The following is a 21648-nucleotide window of genomic DNA, read 5'->3' as shown; positions in this document are numbered from 1 at the left end:
CTGATGATTGTTTGAAAGAAAAAGGTAGAGAGCTCACCTTGAACCTTACCAATAACCACCCTGAGACTTAGATGGCATGTGATATTAACTGTTCAAGATAGGGGGACATTTTCTTTCCCTGGTCAATATTGGATAGCGAAGGAGGCCTAGCATCCAGAAAATCATGCTACGTGAATTTTAGAGTTACCTCCCCAAAGGAATCAAACAAATGTTGAACACAGCAGCCACAACCCCCAGTCAACAGCCACACAATATCCACTACATAATCATGCTGCCCCCAAATACATACATATAAATATGCAAGCTGATTATTTGATAGAAAAATATATGCAATAGGGTATTACAAACAAGCATTCTAAATAAAACTAAGTCATGACTTACTTTATGGGGAAGAACAGGTTTTAAGCTCCTTGAAAAGTATTTGAAATCATTTCCTTTTTTATGAACTTGAACTCTTTCACCATCATACTTGATTTCAGAAATCATGCCATTTGGGCATTTTTTCATGGCATATTCGACAGAGCGACAGGCTTCAGCCTGAAATATGCAAAACATTTCATCAAAATAAAATATATATATATATATATATATATATATATATATATATATATATATATATATATATTACAAGGCAGACTTTTGAACATAAGAAGAAATAGCAGAGGTCACAAGACTGAACCCTGTGGGAACACTATTTGGCACATCACAAGTTTTTGATTGTGTATTACTACTGAGCATATTGCTTTCTACTTGACAAATGCAATTGTGAAAGTTAAACATACCATAATATCTATATAATTTTTTCCTGCGCAACATTACATGAGATACACAGTCAAATGCTTGAGATAGATCACATTACGTCAGGTACAAAATGTCAGACTGTCATAATCAAGAGTCAGTCAGAGGGAAAGGGAGAGCTCTCCACAAGATTTCATTATCATCACTAATTATGATGGACAACATCTCCAGCAATAAAGGAGCTATACTGATGCCATTATGACATCGAGGATGAGCCATAATGTAAGCACTATTGAAGGTCTATGATACAACTACAACCAGGGAGTATGCCTTTGGCTGGCATCAACGTGCCATGCACCTTGAGTCTGTCACATTCACCTTGAAGATGAGATGACGACGTACAAGCACACTAATGACTGAATCCTGGTATACGAGGATGAAATCCAACATTTCAGACTTGAAGCTTGTGGAACACAGAAAGGTAATTGAATGCCAGCTCTCGTTATTGACCACATTTTCATATTTTCCTAGAAACATCTATGTTAAGGTTTAATAGTGTAGGCTATAGGATAGGTATTTTTATGGGTTTCTTTATCAAAAGCTTGGGAACTTTTGCCCTTAACATCAGGGATGAAATTCTAATATTGGGGATGCCTACAGCTATTAGAAACTATGAAATAATAATTAACATCTGCCAGTGCCATTAAAATCATAAACAAATTTAGCTCATACACACCCAAGCAAGTCGGGACAGGTGGAAGTATTGAAAAAAGTCACAAACACACATGGCATTCATTAGAAGGGCTGGGTAATTTTAAGAATTTCAACACATGCAAAGTTTCAAATACATTTCAAACAAACAAAATTACCCAGGCAATTTCTACAACAGGGGAAAGGCTGTGGCGAGAAATCAGATATAATGCAAACATTTTCCTGCAGGTTGGGTTGACCATAAAAATTTCAAAAAATATATTCTCTCACAAGTAAATGCAATAATGGAATATAGTAGCCCACCATTTATAATGCTAACTGACAATTGTCTTTAACTAAGTTCACTCTATCATGATTTATAAAATATTACCAATCTCATTACTTTGTGCATTTACTCTTTCGCTATAATTATTAAAGTTGAAAAGACTAAATGACAGATAGGCAATAGGCTTTGAAAAATTTTATGCAATGTTAACGGGAAACAAGATAAATATGATAATGGGAATCATATTAATATAACATTTAGAGCTTTAATAAGTAACTGCATGCAGTACTGCACCAAAGAAACTACAAAACTTACAAGCATTGGAAGAACAGGAGTTAAAAGTTTAATTTCAATTCCCAAAGATGTTCCTGATTTGGCCTTATTTTGTTTACCAGGAGACTGAGATTCACTGACTGAGCACCCTCCTTCCAAGACCTTAGTGATCACTGCATCCAAGTCACGAGAAGTTTGAAAAGCTTTGTATGCATCGGGATGCAATGCTTCCAACCTGAATGTTTGGAAAAAATTAGATACAAAATTGCAGGAAATGTGAACTACAAAACTGACCCATTAAACAAATGATAAAATTACGATGACTCAAATGAGAGGTGTGATAGATTTAAAAAGATTGGATTCCAAGGGTCATTCTCTGTAACTTCAGCGATATGTATGTATCACCGGTGATGAAGATCACCAATAAACTTCACTTGCTATCAACTATGGTGACTCGGCAACTACATGACGAAGTTTCTTCCCCTGCCATCATTTATTGATGCTTATGTGTATGAAAACCCGTATGGTGCGGTTAATGAGATTTCCAGTACGTGATCATCAGCCAATGCAGAGTGACATTCATTGAACAGCTGATGGTCAGACTGATAAAAAGTACAGAAGTTATGGACGTGCATGAGTATTTCTGATGATGCCTGTTTAATGTGGTTTAGGTGGAGTAACATTCAATGAAGTGGAATAAACAATTTCAAAATTTACAAGTTATATCTTATAGATTAATACAAATATAGTTTTATTGATATTTCTCCTAGTTTCTTCAAGAGAATGCTAATCATAAATGCTTGCTAATCATACATGCATTTACTCAACTGTTGAACAGCTGTGTATGTCATGGAAAACAAAGGAGTGTCCAAAATAAATTGCAGGCAGCTCTTCATAGCAGTCAAATTTATGACTGATCACAAATAATTCGCCCGGGGAAGATTTGGGGGGGCACAAGGGAAGGTGAAAATGGGACAATGTTAGGACTTAAAGAGCCTTTTGGACCTTCACTGTCCATGCAAGGCCGTGGAATGGTAGAAGAGGGAAATGGAGAATATATTTTTTCACACTTCCCATAATAAGTGCTTAGTGCATTAATTATGTATTCCATTCAGACTTGGAAAGATCTTAAGATGAAGACAAGGGCAACCAACTCATGGCTGAATTGAGAAAAAGGCATGACAGGAAATGAACTACTCAGACAAATTCCTAATGTCGAGACTTCCTTACATCTGCCTGAATACTTAATTAGATTTTCATTGCTTTAGATCTCCAGCCAACCCTTGACTGATGTGGTGCTTTTAGTAATGGGAACACAGGCATCAGTGCCATTTGCTGAATTGCCAATGATAATTAGTTCACCCGATTGCATATGGCACACAGCAGCAATAGTACATATTTGAGTGGAATTTAGAGGAATGCAGATGGCAGTGAAAATAATAAATATCAATTTTGTTTATACCTCTCAAAAAATCTTGGCACTGGTAAATAGTTGGAAAAATTACATTCAAAACAGGAACAATAAATGTTTCATGTTCCCATATCTAATATAATCAACTGGAGTATGCAAAAACTGAAAATGACTTGAAGGAAAACAAATGAAAAAGCATTAGGCATGACCAAGGAAGGGAAAACATGATTGGGGGAAAAATAAAGACGAAGGAAATGTGGATGCAGGGCATGATGATCAGCGATTGAATATTGAAGATGGTGACATAGAGGGGGGGTGAGAGCAAGGAGAAAGGCGGAAAAGATTTTGAATATTTGGATGGAATGAAATAAATAATAAGACACACAACTGTTTACTCTGATGCATGTGTTTTGGTATTTAGAGCCATATTAGGCAGAGCTTAGAATAGTGACTGTGATTAGTCAGTGGGTCAACAAATGAGTGCAGTTGTCTTCTGCATTCTTAAAGTAACAGTTTTGCCATACTCTTGTTTAGAACAAACTGAACATTATCATTTATTCATCGAGTTTGAAGTACTCCAATTAAATGCAGTAATGCATTTAAGCAGTTCAATGAAATATTAACATTATTTTTCAGGTAGAGAAAAATGTTTTTTTTACAGATATCATTTTTTCTTGGGTTAAAATAAGCCATAAAAGATGAAGCATTCATAGTTTGGCACTCACAAATAAAAGCCACATCATTTGGCATTCCAAAAATGATTTATGAGTGTTATCAGCCCCTTAAATTTTATTACTTCACATAAAATCTCCTGATGTCAGTCATTAGCTTAGTAAAACATTATTTTCAACAATTTCATTAACTTTACTCAGTTGAATGCAAGCATTCTACAAGAATTCTTATTTTGGAGCGTACTTAAATTTATACCGAAGTTTTCACGTACACATGTTTAGGGCCTGCAGATGTCTTCAAGTCATGCACAATGAGGCGAATAACAATCTTGAGATCATTTGATGTACACCTGAAAGAAAGCAGTTTAAATGTTACCAAGACGTCAGATTATCATATAATAACTTTAAGAGAAGGTATGCAGATTTGACTGAAGTTAAATCATTAAAAATCTCCATGTCTCCACCTCTTCCAGTCTGCTATGAGAGTATCTGGAGAAAAAATTTTGAGGACAAAAAGTATTGGATCCCAGTACTGAAGGAGGATTTTGAATATCTTGGGTTGAGACCATAGAATGGAGCAATTTTTCGGATGTCAAGTGCAACTTGGGCCATTTTTGCTATTTTATATGCATTCGTTTATTCTTCAATTGAAATCAAATTATGCTAAAATTGTGATACCAGTTTCCTTGTTCACACGCATTCATGATTGGAAGGAGGAGTAGTGCAATTTTCATCAGCTCTTTGGGACACTGGAGCAAGTCCAGTAGTGTTCGCTCAGGAGTCATACATGCAAAATTTGAGTAAGTCAAATGAAAGTTACATATAAAGTGGTGCATTTACAATTTGGTCACTATTTTATTTTCACAGCAATATTTTTATTCAGCAAACCACAGGATTTTTAGCTGTTACTTTTATGTTTAAATTAATAGCATGTTAATTAATACAACACAAAATTTGTGCACAGTCGGATATGGGAAAGAGTATGTCAAGGATTCAGGAGGAATGCACCATTTGAAGTTTGTGGAGACTGTAAGGAAATGCCCGAGAAAAAAATCCATCTGGTCTACAATAGAAAAAAATGAATTTTCTTAAAGTGCCATTTATTAAAAAAAATATTTATCAAATTAATTGGGTGAGATTAACCCCTTCTTCCGCCTAACCCTTAGGCATTACATTGAAGACAATTACATACAACCAAGCACTAGCTGGAGGAAAATCCAACTAGGTGGGAATCGAACCCACAACCTCTGGGCTATCAGGTAAGGACGTTTCCCAACCTATCTTTGGATTTGATAACTTACTGACTTTTACTTATCATTCATATGTGCACAGCTACAGCCACTCAAATTACGTAAAGACATTCCTACCTCAGCTCCACTTTGACTCGCAAACAATATTGCTGCTGATATTCTATGGAATATGAGGTAAATGGTTTGTTATCTCAGAACTTCATATCCCTAGATTCAATTAATGAATTATGAGCTGTGTATTGCTTGTATTAGTTGAAGCCTACTTTGTAGAGAGTTGGATGATACACCCATGGATTTTTAAAACAATATGTTCTATTTTTGCGATAATTGAAATCTGGTGGCACAATCTCAATGCTTTCCAACAATTGTGAAATAATAGCAAGGATCTTGACAAAAATTTCTGAAGAATTTTGTCATACACTGTGTGACCAACCATGCCACTGGGAGATAGAACATTTTTCATTAATTATTATTTAAGTTCAAATACTCACTTCTTTGCAATTTTACCAAGATGATATTGCTGTTCTTCCTCCTTAGTAAATTTGGAAAGATCCTCCAGCCATTCATCGACCTAGTTAAATTATAAAAGAGATTCAAACATTCATTACAAGCAAAAATCTACATACAACTAAACACAAATGGCAACATAGTGATCTTTAACACAAGATTATAATCTTTAAAGGGACAGTATTTTGGACTCTACATAAAAAAATCAACATAAAAAATTCCTTGAATTCCTCCCTTGCATATAAAATTCCTTGAATTTGGTACATTAAAAAAATGCAATTCATTTCTATAAAGATCAAATATCCTAAATCATAGATTAATTTGATAAATATATCAACATCTTCAAAACATATCAATGAAGATTCCCTTGCCTGTAGCTAGTTTAAAGTATGGGAATAATTTTATAAATAGAAAGATATTTTTATTCACTATGGATATATATATATATATACATAATATATATATATATAATATATAAAATATATATATATATATATATATATATATATATATATATAATATATATATATAAATACATAATATATTATATATAATATATATATATAAATACATAATATATTTTATATATATATATATATATATATATATATATATATATTATTTTACAAATATATTTTACATATTTTATTTATGTATATATTCATATTTTATTCAACACTTGTGTTACTTTGATGAAATCATTACACACATAAACCCTGATATAAATTTTTAAAACATAGAAACACAAAAAACATTCTGATGATGAGGGCAAATCAAAATATGAGTGTACTTTCTATGTTTTAAAAATCTACATCAGTGTTTTTAAATATTTGTGTGTCTCTGAAGAGCGTTCCATTTCGAATATATATAAATAAATAAATAATTAATATACATATACAAACTTGTACACACACACATACAATTAGTTTGCTATTGAAAGATAAAGCTATTCAATGGCATTCCCCATGAAATACATGATACATCAAGATCCTTCAGATATACCTCTTGCATAGTAACCTTGCTCTTCTTGGCTGGTGGGCATTTTGTACTCTCTTCAAAAAACACTCTAATTGTTTCAGATACATCTCCTTTTTCCAAATCTTCAAGCATGTCATCCATAGAACATCCAAATATCTGATGATGAAAAACATAATTTTAGTACAATATGAATTTTATTACATCACACATATATGCTTTAAAATTGCATCTTGATGGGTCCGCACCACAATGCATACATATTCCTGCTACATTTGTTACGGGCTATTAGTGTTGGGAGCGGGCAACTCCCAAAAATTTCCGAGTTATGAAGTGTTTAACTGACTTCCCTGATACTGCAGATTTTATAGTACCTACCAATATTTACTTTCTTTACTATTTCATAATTATATTTTTCAAAGCAGCCATTCAATTTACAGCCGCTCCAAAAATATTTACACTTTCCATCTTGCCATTCCTAAACCATATATATGTATCTAAATGCAGACTTGTAGTAAGAACGGTAACAGGTCTATTGCAATATATAAACTTAACACATATGAACACAATATCAGAAAATATAAACTGACTTAGAGCTTATGGAATTGGGCTCCATGTCTCTTTTATTTTAGCCTGGATTGATGGGCAACTGAGGTTACTGCCACAAAAGAAATTCCCTAAATTTACTTACAGTGATAGATTTTACACTAAAACACTATATTTGAAGTTTTCACTTACACATCTTGTTTCAACTTAGTTAGAACTCCATACAAATTTAGCGGTTCTGATATAAACCATTTTATACCGATTCTATATCTACCTTACTGAAAAGCTTGATTAACTGCTTATTGTGGAGGTTGTATATCCTCTTAACAGCCATTGGTAACAGCAACCGGAGCAAAAGATATACATCACCTTTGAATCCATCTATAAAAAAGCAGAGGCATCCATTAGGGCACTTCTAAATTTTACCATTTACTATTTGAAGGAATACATCCAATAAATTGAACTTTAGAAATAGAGGAAATTGTATCCGATGGTTTGTGGCTCAACTTTGTGGAAGTTCATGTTCATTAAATAAAGAACACAATGTATTTTTCAACTGTTCTTTATTTTGGTGCTACTAACTTTAACGCTAAGGCGTCACCATCATCTACAATAAGTCAAGTTGCGGTCAATTTATATGCCATTCATAAGGGAGAGTAGGGGTGGGTGAGAGAGGAGGGGGAAGAGAGGGGAAAGAGAAAGGGGGTTGTAATTGGCGTTGATGGGAAAGAGGAGAGGGGTGTTAAGGGTCAGGAAAAGGCAATTATTGGTGTTCACAATGGGGGGGGGGGGGTAATTAGGTCTTTCTCTGAAGGAAAGGGATGCTCCCAGGATTGGGGAGAGGTATTCAACAATAAATTGGTCACATTTCCTAAAACAGCATTTATGTTCCTCTGCTCATGTTTTTAATGATCTCCCCGTTTGCCCAATTTAGATAGCACTACAGTCGTTACAAGCGAACTTATATTTGCCACTTTTATTTTGTTTTCCACTTTATCTTTTGTAGTATTCAAGAATGATTGTTCCCAAGGGAAGAGGTTGGCTTTCATAAAATCAATCCATAACAAGGGAGTCTACACCATTTGTAATCATTTACATCCATATTAACTGGTTTAAACAAAAGAGTGTTTGTTCTAAGGGAATGTTTTCAGAGTAGTATTTTTTCTATTAAATCTTCTTTGTACCCATTTTTCACTGGAAAGAGGAATTTTGAGAGGAAAATTGGCCAATTGGGCACGTATGTTGTGGTTGACTATGATAAGACATACAAGACATCAAGGTCTGATAAAAACATCTATAAAAAATAAACAGGATGAAGGAAGACAAAAGTAGAATACATGCTCGACACATGATAAGTGACTAGTAAAATAGAAAATGGCATGTTTGCCCCTCTAGGAGATGGTCTCCTAAGGTAACCAGTACTGCAAAAATACAGAAGAGTTCAAACAGATCTGTGTATTAAGAAAAATGATATAAGTAAATGCTTGCTAATGCTGGAAATTTAATAACTCTTATCACTGAGAACATCATAAATTTCAAGTATTTTAATCATGTTGTTTGAATTGACGGAAAAAATATCTCAAAATGTTGATTCTTAAAAAAATAATCTAAAATGTTGATTCTTAAAAAAATAATCGGTAGAATTCACAGCTTTGTGTGGATCACATGCAGCCTTTTCCCAGAGAATAAATTGCCGTATTACATCAATCAAGCCTTCTGTAATTTTTTCCCCACTTACTATAGAAGGCTATATAGAAGTTACCCACTAAGCTTTCTTTTCCTAACATCAACATCAATAAATAAATGTCATAATAATACAAACCTTTCAGCCTCTTTGTTGAGAAAGTTAAACAAAAACTAATGTTAAATAACACTCTCTTAATATTACCATCCTCTCAACATTAAGCCATAGACTGGTTAATTATTTTACATAGTAACCAATGTTTTCCGGCAACATTGCAACTGACTGACAATGAATTGCTAACACCATTGTTAATTCTACTGATAATTATGACGACAGTAGATAACGTGCTCTATTCAGACAGCTACACTAGACCACCGACCTTTCTCCCTGTTACTGAGGAAGTTTCAAACAGAATGTGGTCTACTCAACTTATTTTGCTGAAATTATGCATTCACATATCTGTGCCCCTGTGACAAAATAAGCTCATACCTACCAATTGGGTTTGATGAACAGAAACCATCTAACACAAAAGTTTACCAATATTTTTCCTCAATTAAAATTACACATGACCTAGAGCATTTAAAAACTGGCTCAGCGGAAAAGAACAAGTGGGTGGAAGGGGATGTGTAGGCAGCCATATGATGCATTCAGTGGGCTTGGTTAAGTCCGGGCGGTTTAAATGACTGGGTCACCCAGATATGCGCCATCTTGCGGGTTCTCACCTCTATTATACTCGCAGATTTGGGAAGGATTTCAATCACCGAAACGGAGAAGCAGTCGTCAAAAGATTAATTGTGGGAAGCAGTGTGAATAGGGGTAGGATAATTAAGGAAGGTGGGAGATTTGGTGGAATATCGGTGGTTATTCATACGGATGGAAAGTGTGGTCGTGCATTCGCCCACGTAGAAGGCAGGGCAGAAGTTACAGGAGAGGCGATATATAATATTTTTTGAGGTACAGGCGGCGAGCGGTTGGGAGTTGGTACTGAGGGAGGGGAAGGGTCTTAGAAGATGACAACATCTGCAGCGTGGGCGGTTGCATGGTGTGGATAGGGGCGGGGGAGAGACGGGGGTGCTCGCAGTTGGTTTTGTTGACTTGAAGATGTCTCGCAAGTTCGACAGGCATTTAAACGAAACAGAGGGACAATGTGGGAATAAAAGTGATGTGGACTGAGTGTTATTAATAATAGAGATGAGGTCACTGATTAAATGTGTAATTTTGTGTGTTCCAGGGAAGAAAGTGGTGATAAGATAGGGCATTTTGGGCGGTTTGGTTTGGGGAGGGGAGTGCACTGGGTTGACGGTTTGAGGATTTTATTGCTCAGTAGCTTTTCAGGGTACCCACATTTTCTGAGAGAGTCATGTAGCTGGTCCACGTATTTCTGTTGGGAGGGTGTGTTGTTGCAGAGACAGAAGCCACGGACTGAGAAAGAGAATAGAGATGACCCCTAGAGCTATACTGGTGGGAGTAATAATTATTTCTCCTGGTAGGGACACCCATGCCAGATAGCTCAAAGGTTAGGAGCCAGATGAAAGGTAGTCCACACAGCGTCCGTTCCTCAGTGAGGTGGCTGCAATGGCGTTTGACCCCAGTGAGTGATGGTGCCACGTTAAAAACACTATTTAGGAAGGTAATGGGAAGCAACCTCAATTATCATTCCCAAGAAAAATATGATAGTCTCTACAAAGATTTAGAGTCCTGGCAACTACGGGGCTTGGCCCAATTGACTGTATGTCGTACCTGGCAGCGGGGGAAGCAAGGCTTCCGCGGTCGTCATCCCACGAAACCCTTGCAAGTGAAAACCAGCAGCAGCAGGAGAACACCAAGTTAGTTAGAATAGGAACGTGGAATGTTAGGACAATGATGAGGACAGGGAAATTGGAGAATATTAAGCGAGAGATGAGAAGGGGGAAAAAAGATATTTTAGGTCTATGCGAGGTGAGATGGAAAGATAGCGGGGATTACTGGAGTGATAATTATAGAATAATATACAGCGGCGGGGACGAGAGCCAACGAGGGGTTACCATAGTATTAAAGGAAGAGGAAGGAAGAAGCATAGTCAACATAGAGCAGGTAACGGATAGAATATTACTTGTAGAGATAAAAGCAGAACCGACGAACTTGGTTATTATACAGGTATACATGCCACCAAGCAACCTTACGGAGGAAGAGGTAGATAGGATATATGATCAATTAGAGGACATAATCATATGTGTTCCTGCAGGGAAATATTTGATAGTGATGGGGGATTGGATTGCGGCAGTAGGCGAAGGAAGAGATGGTGATGAGGTGGGGGAGTTCGGTTTAGGCACGAGGAATGACCGCGGGGAGAAAGCAGTTGAGATCTGCAGGAGACAGGGGCTAGTCATCACCAACACTTGGTCTAGACTCCACAAAAGATGCAGGTATACTTGGAAAATGCCAAGTAACTCAGATAGGTATCAGATAGATTATATTCTGGTTAGACAAAGGTTTAGGAACAGTGTGATAAATTCGCAGAGCTTCCCGGAAGCAGATGTGGAATCTGACCACAATTTAGTTGTTATGAAATGTAGCCTCCGTTTCAAAAAGATAAGGCAGGGGCGGCGGGTTAGAAAATTGAATGTAGAAGTATAAAATGGATTGAAAAGGAAGGAGTATCAACAGGCTGTAGAGGAAATCATGGAGAATGGCAAAGAGCTGAGTACTATCGAAGAAAAATGGGAAAGTATCAAGAAAGGGTGGCAGCAAGCTCATTTCCGATTCACTGAAACGCAGCCTTAACTTCGGGCGTCATCCTGAGGACTAACCGCACCGACCTCCACAAATAGGTCAGATGAGGAGATTCTCTCCATTTCCAGGCATACTTGCTAGGTAATCGAGTGAACGAGGGTTGATTGGTGGCTGAGCAAACAGTTGGACTCTGGATCGATTTTAAAGTGCATTTTTGTAGTGGAGGAGTGCTTAGGAAAATACATCATCGCCGCCAGGTCACGGTCGCATGGAAGAAGAAAGCGCTCGAGAGCGACTCAACCATTAAAGATGATAATTTCCTCAATAGATGAAAGAGGAATCCCCAAACAGCTCTCATTTCACTGTCAACTTCGTTCGCTGCGGCCGCCGTCGCTCGAGAGAGCGTCTCCCTTTCCCCGCATTCCCACTCCCGCCCTCTCCAATTCAGGATTCAACCAGATCGGTGCGGAATTAGCGGGGATTTGAATCGCGACATCCTCACCACTTTCCTCCTCTGCCCTCACCAATGAAATCCGCCCGCCCGCCCGCCTGTCAGTTTGCCGCGCGAAATAGCTTGATGACGTGGCCGCTAACTCCATGTCAGATCAATCTATTGACTCGTTTTCTTTTTGCGGGGGCGTTTGTAGACATTGCGGCGCCCACGTTAACACAGCGAAAGGTCTCTTCATCTCCCCACGCCAGTAGAATCAAGAATTGATAGGAATCAGTTCTCGAAAATACACGTTTAGTCTCCGTAGGGGTGTACACATATGTCACTAGTCTTGTTAGGGAGGGAAAGATATACAGAGGGATCAATAATCCTTTCAATCTTACTGACAAGTGGACCGCTGTCCGTACATGTCGCAGTGAGGCAGTGCGACAATGTATGCACGGGGCAATGGAGACCAACAATGAAAACCATACGAAACCTATATATGTTTTGTTTTAATAAACTTTTGATATTCATCGCTCGAAAAGTACTTGATCGAACGTGTTTAACAGCAAGATTTAAATTATAACCAAATCAACAACAGTATATGAGGTAAATTGTTCGTAAATCATAGTGTAAAAAATACTAATTGGAGAAAAGTATCGAATCTTAACTATTTTTAAGCGCTTAGTACGCAGAAAACCAAGAATAAAAAACGATACGCGGGTAAGCCTGAGGGAGCAAATGCTTGACCAAAAAGAGGAGAAGTGTAAGTAAACGACAAGATTCCCACTCATGTCAATGCTTTTACGGATTTGACGATTGGCCAAAAAACTCGGGTGTGGTAGTTTTTTTAAGATAAAGTATTCTTGGGAATTTATAATTCTCGATATTAATAAAAGTAGGTTCACCTAATCGTCGTGCGATATGTCTCAAAGTCGAGTTTATCACTTGGGTTTTTCCATTTCTCATTCGCCAACATGACGAAGGAAAACGAAGACACGGGCTCCTCTGTCTCGAGGAGTGATTGGCGACGGACGACGCACCACGTTCACAGCGTGCATCACAGAATTATGCACGATCATCGCATGCCATCAAATTTCATAGCCAAATATTACTATCCATCCATTTTGTGAATCTGCTACCCCACCTTTAAGCAAAATTATTTTTGGAAAGATTATTGCTTTTATGAATGGCGAAAAATTACGAGTACATGCTTTTTTCTATTGTTATAAATACGTGAACCGAACTTGGGTGGCAACGCGTTGAACGTTACGTAAAAGAGTTAATGTTTTCGAGCGACTCCTTACTTAACTCTTCGATTGAGGTCTGGTTTACTTTTTAAATTAGCGCGTGGATATTATCAGAAAAAAATAATGCAAAACTTCACGTGTTAAAGGTTAAGCCGTAAGAGGAACGGAGATACTCAGGAGAATAGTTTTGGCATGATATCGATGCGAGGCCAGCTAATGAAGATTTCAACTTCAGCGATGTTCTTTTAGAAATGTAGAAATAAAGGAAAACAATCGATCAAGATGGGTTGTGCCCGATTGTGGCCAGGGGATCGAGGTGGCGCAGGGGCTAACGTACTGGCTCCCCCCCCTGGGGCCCGGCGGTGTTGAATATTTTTCAGTGGTATCTCGATCCCTACTTGAGGTGCTTTGTGGAGGGCACTTTTGGTAAGCGCGGCGTCCGTCGGATGGGACGTTAAGCTGCGGACCCCTTGGCGCCTTTCGTAAAGAGGAGGCTAATGCCGACGCCGGGTTTCTCTCCACCCTTCATCCTTTCCTTTCCATCCCCTATGGCGCAAATGACCTCAGCTGTCGGTCGCCTCCCCTAAATACTACTACTACTACGCGTACTCTCTTGCAGACCTTCCGGAATCCGCCCGCCAGGGAGCCTTCGAGTCGTGGAAAAGCCACTGGCAAAAGTGTGTCGACGCTATGAGGGATGTATTTTCAAGAATATTGAGATATTAAAAGCATTATCCGAAGTAAATCTATTTTTCGGAAAATGTTCCCGATACTTTAAATATAGGACATGTAAGATATCTGCATATCTAGCTCTCTCTATCTCAAAAACCTGATCCCACTGCGAATATTACGCAGACACGAAGCCCGGGACATCGGCGTGAGAAAAGAGCACATCGGACATCGTATCAACGTGCTCAATAAAACCTGAAACGAATAATCGAACAAATAGCAGTTTTAAACGCCAATAGTGAAACACTTATTATTCAAAAAGAATTTCGCGAACCTCAATCAGCGCTACGCGACAATGAGGTGAGAATCACATACGCAAACTTCACACAGAAAGTATTGGTTTATTTTCATAAAACTATTACAATGTCCAAAGAGGACCTCATTCAACGAAGCAGATGACATTCAACTTGTATGGCGATGCGAATTACGTATCAGAGAAAAAAACCGCGGATGACTAGAGGAAGTTTCCACGACGATTTAATCTCATATAAATGCTTAGATGCATGCTATGAATACGTCATTAATTGACTCAAGGGACAAATGAAATAACATAGGGGTATTTAATAACCACTTTCCAGCAAAGGTGCGCAATAGTGTTCTGTTGGGATGGGCTACTAAACCAGAGGGTCTAAGGTTCAAACCCTTGTGATGTCCCTGGACAACCCTGGGCAAACCCACATACAACGCCCTTTTAAGGGTACAAGAACTTCCTGCAAAACGGTATGTGCCAAAGGGAAATGATCTTGAGCCCCTACTTTGAGGGTTTAAGTTTCATTCGCCACTGGGTGTACCCTAACGCATCCAGCCGACTTTCGAGTCGGACGCAGGACTTGATCACACACGTCTGGTGGAGAACTTTATAGCATTGACCCCCAATGCTGGTCAAAATGATTTTCATTCTTACTTTTCAAATCTTAGCATAATCACAAAATAGTAAGCGTCATTCACAGCTGCATACAGTAGACGTTATTGTAAGCTAGATTGTAGGTTAGCAGGACAGACGACCAACCGACCCCATTTGCTTGCCCCAAAAATATCACGGGGGCGTCGATCTGGGACCTTGGAACCGCTCCTGATAGACGCAAACAATCGATAAACATAACGTCCTCTCCAAGGTTTACTATTACTTGGGTATTAGGTCCATTAGGGGTTAAAAGAAAAATCACAAGTAAGGAAATTTTATAAAAAATTGCGATATAGCAAAACACCTATACCGAATGAACGCGTAAAGCAAATATGATAGTGGTGGGCTCTTAAGTTGTGGAGATTAATTATTACGCAAAATAATAAAACTAATTTTCCGTAGCTATTCACTTCGAACAACACGTTTCAATGCTCATGCATCGTGCTCGGGTACAATGCAAGTTTATACGTACCAAGTGAGGTACATAAGTGCACTGCATAATCTGGGTGGGCTCGGATGCACAAGAAGCGAGGTCGGATGTACGAAGTTGAAAGATTAAAGAATGAAAGTAAAGAAATGTCACACCATTACAGGACCTTGGTCCGGAACCTTTATAGGGAAAAGAAGGAGGCAAAGGAAAAATTTCTCATAAATGCAATTTCGAAAGACAATGCAACGAAATTTTATAGATACATGAGAACGAGGAAAGATAACAGGGAACGCGTGAATATATTGCAAACTAAGGAAAATGGCATTGTAACAGACACTGTAGGAATAGAAAATATGTTCAACTCTTGCTTTACGGATGTTTTTCGGGGAATATAAAACAAAAAGTAAAATAAGGCTTGCCTAAATAGCTCAGAAACGACAGAGAACTGCATCAGCATAACAGCACCAAATAGCTTACTGCCCTCGACGAACGGTATTATCGTGGAAGACTCGTATTTTGTGAAAAAAATAAGGAGGATGAGGAAAAATAAGTCAGTGGGACCGGATAATATATCATTTGATATTCTAAAACTGGGTGATACCGCAATAGCTTTGTATTTGAGTCATCTATTCAAAGTAACTTTAAATAATGATGCCTTGCCCAATGATTGGAAAAAAGCAAATATTACACCAATTTTCAAGAAAGGGGAAAAAACAATTGCCAACAATTATAGACCGGTAAGCATAACCTCAGTTGTTTGCAAAATAAAGGAAAAAAGAATCGCTGACTACATTGGTGGACATGAGATAGATGGCTATTCAAACACCAACATGGGTTCAGAGCGGGATACTCGTGTGAAACGCAGCTTTTGGGATTTAGCCAATTTATCGGCGACGCAATAGATGAAGGAAAGGATGTGGATGCAGTAATTGTTGATTTTTCGGCAGCTTTTGACCGAGTGCCTCACGATAAATTATTGTTAAAGTTGGATTCGTTACCATTGGACTTAGACTTAGGATTGGAGGGTAAAACAATGGATAAAAAATTTTCTTAGAGGCAGAACTCAAAAAGTAAAATTAGGGGATACATTTTCAAATGAGGCGAGCGTTTTAGCAGGAGTTCCACAAGGCAGTGTTCTAGAGCCATTACTCTTCCTAATTTACGTAAACGATCTACCAAACAATTTACATTCCCAAATAAGACTCTTTGCTGATGACTGCATTATATACAGACGGATAGAGTATGTGAATGACCGCGTAATACTACAAAATGACATCGATCGTCTTGGTGACTGGGTAACAAATAATAATATGGGCATTAATATAAGTAAAAGTAAGCATATAAATTTTTCAAATAAAAAGAATGCAGAAAAGGAAATTTTAAACCCTCTTTGGAGAAAGAATCCCATGTACCAGTCAATGCGAATATTTAGGCATTTATTTAACTAGGGATCTTGGATGGGGTTCCAAGTAGATAATTTGACACGGAAGGCATTTATTGCATTGAGTAATGAGAAAATTAAAAGGAAGTAGCGTAGCCACAAAAGAAAAAGCATATAAGGTACTGGTTATCCCTATCCTAGAATACTCCTCCATGGTATGGGATCCATATGAAGTGGGACATATTAAAAAGATAGAAAAAGTTCAAAGAAACGAATCAAGAAATGTACTCGGAAGGTACAAAAGAACAGATAGTGTCACAGAAATGTTAAATGCACTGAAATGGGAGAGTTTGAAAAATAAAAGGAAAAGGAGTAGGTTAGGCGCGACGCATAGATTTATTAAAAAGGACGAAGCGTGGGAAGATTTATGGAAAGACATAGAAAAGCCTAACTTTAAGGGAAAAAACGACCATAGTTTCAAAATAAAAATAAGGACGCAAAAAACAAATAAGAAAAAAATACTCTTTTTTAAAATAGAACTATAATTGATTGGAACCAGCTGCCTGGAGGTTTGTTTGAGCCCTTTCCATCCAATTTTAGAAGTTTTAAGTGTAAATGTAAAGCAGCCACTGGGTAATTAACTTAATTGTAGTCATGAAAATATTGTTTGTATGTGATGTGGACGGCATTTTGTATGTGATGTGGAAGTTTGTTTGCATGTGATGTGGAAGTGTCATTGTGTGGAAGAATATTTTGTCTCTTATCTGTTTTTATAGTGCGTGTATGCATGTGATTTTCGTTGTAAGATTTATCTTTGATCAAACTTGACCGTTGCCACCAGGAAAGTCGCCTAATTGCAACGAAAAAAGAAAATAAATAAATAATAACTTATTCCATTTTCTTGTATTCCACTGTTTAAATCCCCCTTGGAAGTCCTCGGCAGTTAGGATTTTTAGTTTTCTCGTCGTTCCTTGCTTTATTGTGTCCGCATCTTCCCAGTGATGTCCCATAATCACATTATTGCATTTTTGGAAGAGGAAAAAGTCGCAGGGGGCGAGGTCTGGCGATTAAGGAGGATGACCAAGGATGGCGATTGAATGTTTTTCCAGAAACTGGCGGACAATCAATGCTGAATGCTGTGCAGGTGCATTGTCATGGTGCAGTAGGATCCATCCATCATGTCCGGTTTAAATAGTGTGGGCACTGTTGATTTTCCTAAATTCAGTTCATCAGCGACTATCATTCGGACAGTTTTTCGACGATCGGTAAGGACAATGGACCGCACACGATCAATGTTGTCGTCAACACAGGTGGTTGGAGGTCATTGTCCCGGCCTTGCATCATCCTTAGAGTCTTGTCGGCCATCTTTAAAACGCTCAATCCACTTGAAAAAGGATATTCTCTTCAGAGCATCATCACCGTAAACAGCGGTCAACATTTCAGTTACTTCTTTATAAATTTCACCGGATTTCACGAAAAAACTTGATGTTGAGTCATTGCTCCATGATTTCGTCAATTACCACTTTCGGCAAGCACTAAAAACACGGACAACATAAACTAACATAACTGGCACCATACTCACAGCTCGACGATCCGCCAAGCACAAATGACTCATTGGGGGTCTGAGGCAACTAGCGCCGCAAGTGGGCGGGGCTACATTCAGCGTCATGGTCGCCAGATTGCACAAGTTCGCGTATTTATTGTACAGACTACGCATCTCCATTACGTTTAGTGGGGTTTCTGATAGATCCTTCACTTTCATCAAATTTTTCCCCCAAATCCTACACCATGAATCTACAGCTCAAAAACTCGATGTTCTAGAGCAATTGAAAATCGTGCAGCATATTGAGACAGGGAAAAATTCAAAAGAATGGGTTTACGAGTGGTACTAGTATTTCAATCAACCTCCAAGCGATCACCTTTCATGCTACAATATTCGCACCACGACCGATACCATCCCACTTGCACTAACTCCCTCCCTACACCCATCCAGAATTTGCAGTGCATATACCTCACTCTGGACTTGCAAACCTGAATAACACCTAAGCATGATGCATAACCATTGAAACGCTCGTAGGGCGGAGTAAATTATTGTGGAGAATTACAATGTTCTCATTCTGCATAGCACTTAATGCATTGTTTTTCTACATTTGAGAACTTGAAACATAGTCTACGGGATTTTTACGGAGGAATTCTGCATTCATGCAAATTGGATAGAGTGCGATGACAAAGCCGTCAGTAATCTGCCGGGGGGGGGGGAGCGATTTCGCTCCCCCGCACTGTTGAAATGGTCTTCCGTCCATCCGGTTGCGTGGCATAACTCTTCGGCTTGCCCTCGAAACCGGGATTTTCTCTCCCTCCCCCACTTGGCCGCGGCCGACGCGAAAAGCGATGCCCTCCCCTTAAACTAACCGTGCAGTTTGTGCATGAGTCACTTCGCGGAGCTCGACCAATCGCTTGTGTTATGGTTCGGAGAAAGACCACGCCAGGGCTTCATTTGTTTCACGGCCCGGTAAACGCGGAAGGTCAAAAAGTAATCGTCGAAACGTCCAATTGGGAGCGCGACGATCGAACGTTCTTTTTCCTCGTCGAAGCCGCGACCACCATGTGATCGGAGGTGGGGGATGGGGTTGAGGAGAGGACGGACGGACGGAGCGGGGGGGGGGGGGTCAGGAACGGAGGGGATGAGCACGATGGCCTGAGGAGCCCAGCAGCCTGGGAAGTGAACGGGGTCAAGGGGTCGCCCTCGGGAAGATTGCGGCTCGGGAGGTTGGGTCAACGCGAGAAAATGTACGGCGCGGCGGCGAGCGACGCAGAAAGCGTGGAGGGGCCCCCTTCTCCCCCCTGGGGGTGCATCCGGGAAGGAACGGGGGATCCGCCACCCCCCCAACACATTCGTCACGTTCCCATGCATCGATGATCTCCGATATATCCATTCATTACCATCATGATATCGGATTTATTGACGACACAGACCTGCTTCCTCGATGCATTGAACCATTTAGTAGGCATATTGTTAAGCATTTCGTCCATTTGTTGTTCCGCATTATGACTTTGCTGAAGAATCACGAAATCGTTGTCTCGCCGACAGATGGACGAGTCATTGATTGCGTGGCAGTGTTTTACTGCATGCTAATGTTGTTAAATGGCAGAGAGTCAATAACAATTTCTACTTAATAATATTTCCTCGACTGGTGCTTTGTATGCGCTCCCTAGAATTTAGCCTCTTAAAAAATTATAAGGCAATTTTTACGAGCTGGGTTGCGTGAGGAGCATTTTCGTGAGTCTATCGCACCACAGGGTGCGATTTCAAATGACCAAGGAGTTTTGCATTCAAGATTTTTTATATGAAATAATTTCGAGAGATTTACTCTAGTGTCCCCTATTTTAAGATGAAATTTCTCTAGTGTTCCCACATGAACCTTATCCGGTGAACGAGGAAATCCAACACCGGAGATAGCATCTCTGACAGCGAGTGTGTATATATATATATATATATATATATAAAAGCAAGGATAAGACTTGTTGGTCCCATCGGGGATATCCTTACTTCTATTACCTGACTCCTGCTACTGGGGTCACCAATATTTCAAGTTGGCGATTAAGTTCTAGCTCTCGCCTCGATATTTCCGCGAGAAATGTCTGTGCTCATCCGTTTGCCATAGGCTAATTTATACTGTAGCTACAAACAGATAGGCCACTCCTATGGCATAGGGAGCAAATGCGAGGCATATTAAGTGGGGGAGGAGATTGAGGCATTGTATGCAAAGAACAAAATAGTAAACAAAGAGGCACTTTTGGAATAAGCGAGCGGTTTGGTTCATCTACATCTACATAATACCCCGAAAGCCGCCGCAAGGGCGTGTGGCGGGGGGTGTTAGGCCACCACCCGTAAATAGGAACAATGCCACATGCAAAAACAACAATATGGAAAACTACACCCACACACTCATGAAAAAACACTTCATCCAACGCTCATGCAAACACATATACCATAAACCAACAAACAACTGCACCCCAGGATGCAGCACTGAAGCCATCCAACAACACTCAAGCCAGGACACAACAAGCAAGAATGCGAAACTCCACCACCACATGAACATGCACACACAAAACGCTCAATTGGTTCAGATGGAATAGCTGTCATTACGTTGACTTCTAATAAGGGTCATAAGGAAATTCACTTCCCGGAGAGATACCTGCCCTCGCGTCAATCGGAAGTCACCTTCGGAGCCAACAAAATGGTTTACAAAAAACTAAGATACAATTCACACGACTACGCATAGCCTACTAGATCAAATAGTGAGGATTTGACTAATAACACTGGTGTAATACTACGTCACTATAAGAAGGAAAGGGTTTTAGTGATATTCCACTCACTCATCTATATTCCAAGATACCATAACGGTGTGTGGCAGAGGGTGTTAAGAAAAATAAAATGAAAAAGATGTAATCTATGAAGGGGAAATACATATTATGCTCCTTCCGTTCCATCTCGGTCGTGAATTAAGTCTTGGAATACTGATATTTGTACCTCATCGTTCAACGGTCTTCAAGTTTTTCATTAATGATCAACTGATGTGGAAAGGAGCTGGGATATTTCATTGACGCCTTGAGTGAAATCGCGCGATTAATATTTAGCCTATGTTTGGCATTCTACCGTTAGAGACATTATGGAAACACGGCCTACATTTCTTCTATTCCCAATAGTATTCCTTTAATAGAACATAGCTATTTTCTTCAGCCCCTTACTTCGCCTGCCTATCGCCCTCCACTCT

General features: G+C 39.0%; 1 protein-coding gene across 3 annotated transcripts in view; it reads right to left on the bottom strand.

Moving 5' to 3' along the window:
• The window catches only part of DNAlig3 (DNA ligase 3), a 202975-nt gene that overhangs the window by 44338 nt on the left and 136989 nt on the right, over positions 1-21648 (bottom strand). For all 3 annotated transcript variants that reach the window (XM_071589614.1, XM_071589613.1, XM_071589615.1), the window contains 6 exons: positions 7622-7728; positions 6829-6960; positions 5811-5890; positions 4342-4419; positions 2030-2222; positions 382-537 (listed from right to left, as the gene is read on the bottom strand). In XM_071589614.1, the coding sequence (XP_071445715.1) occupies positions 382-537; positions 2030-2222; positions 4342-4419; positions 5811-5890; positions 6829-6960; positions 7622-7728 (746 nt within the window). The remainder of the gene's footprint in view (positions 1-381; positions 538-2029; positions 2223-4341; positions 4420-5810; positions 5891-6828; positions 6961-7621; positions 7729-21648) is intronic.

This window comes from Hetaerina americana, unplaced genomic scaffold (genome assembly GCF_022747635.1).
Source record: "Hetaerina americana unplaced genomic scaffold, ioHetAmer1.1.p SCAF_4, whole genome shotgun sequence".
In the NCBI taxonomy this organism is placed as follows: Eukaryota; Metazoa; Arthropoda; class Insecta; order Odonata; family Calopterygidae; genus Hetaerina; species Hetaerina americana.
Note: the sequence above shows the minus strand (reverse complement) of the source record. Positions and strands in the feature narration are given on the sequence as shown.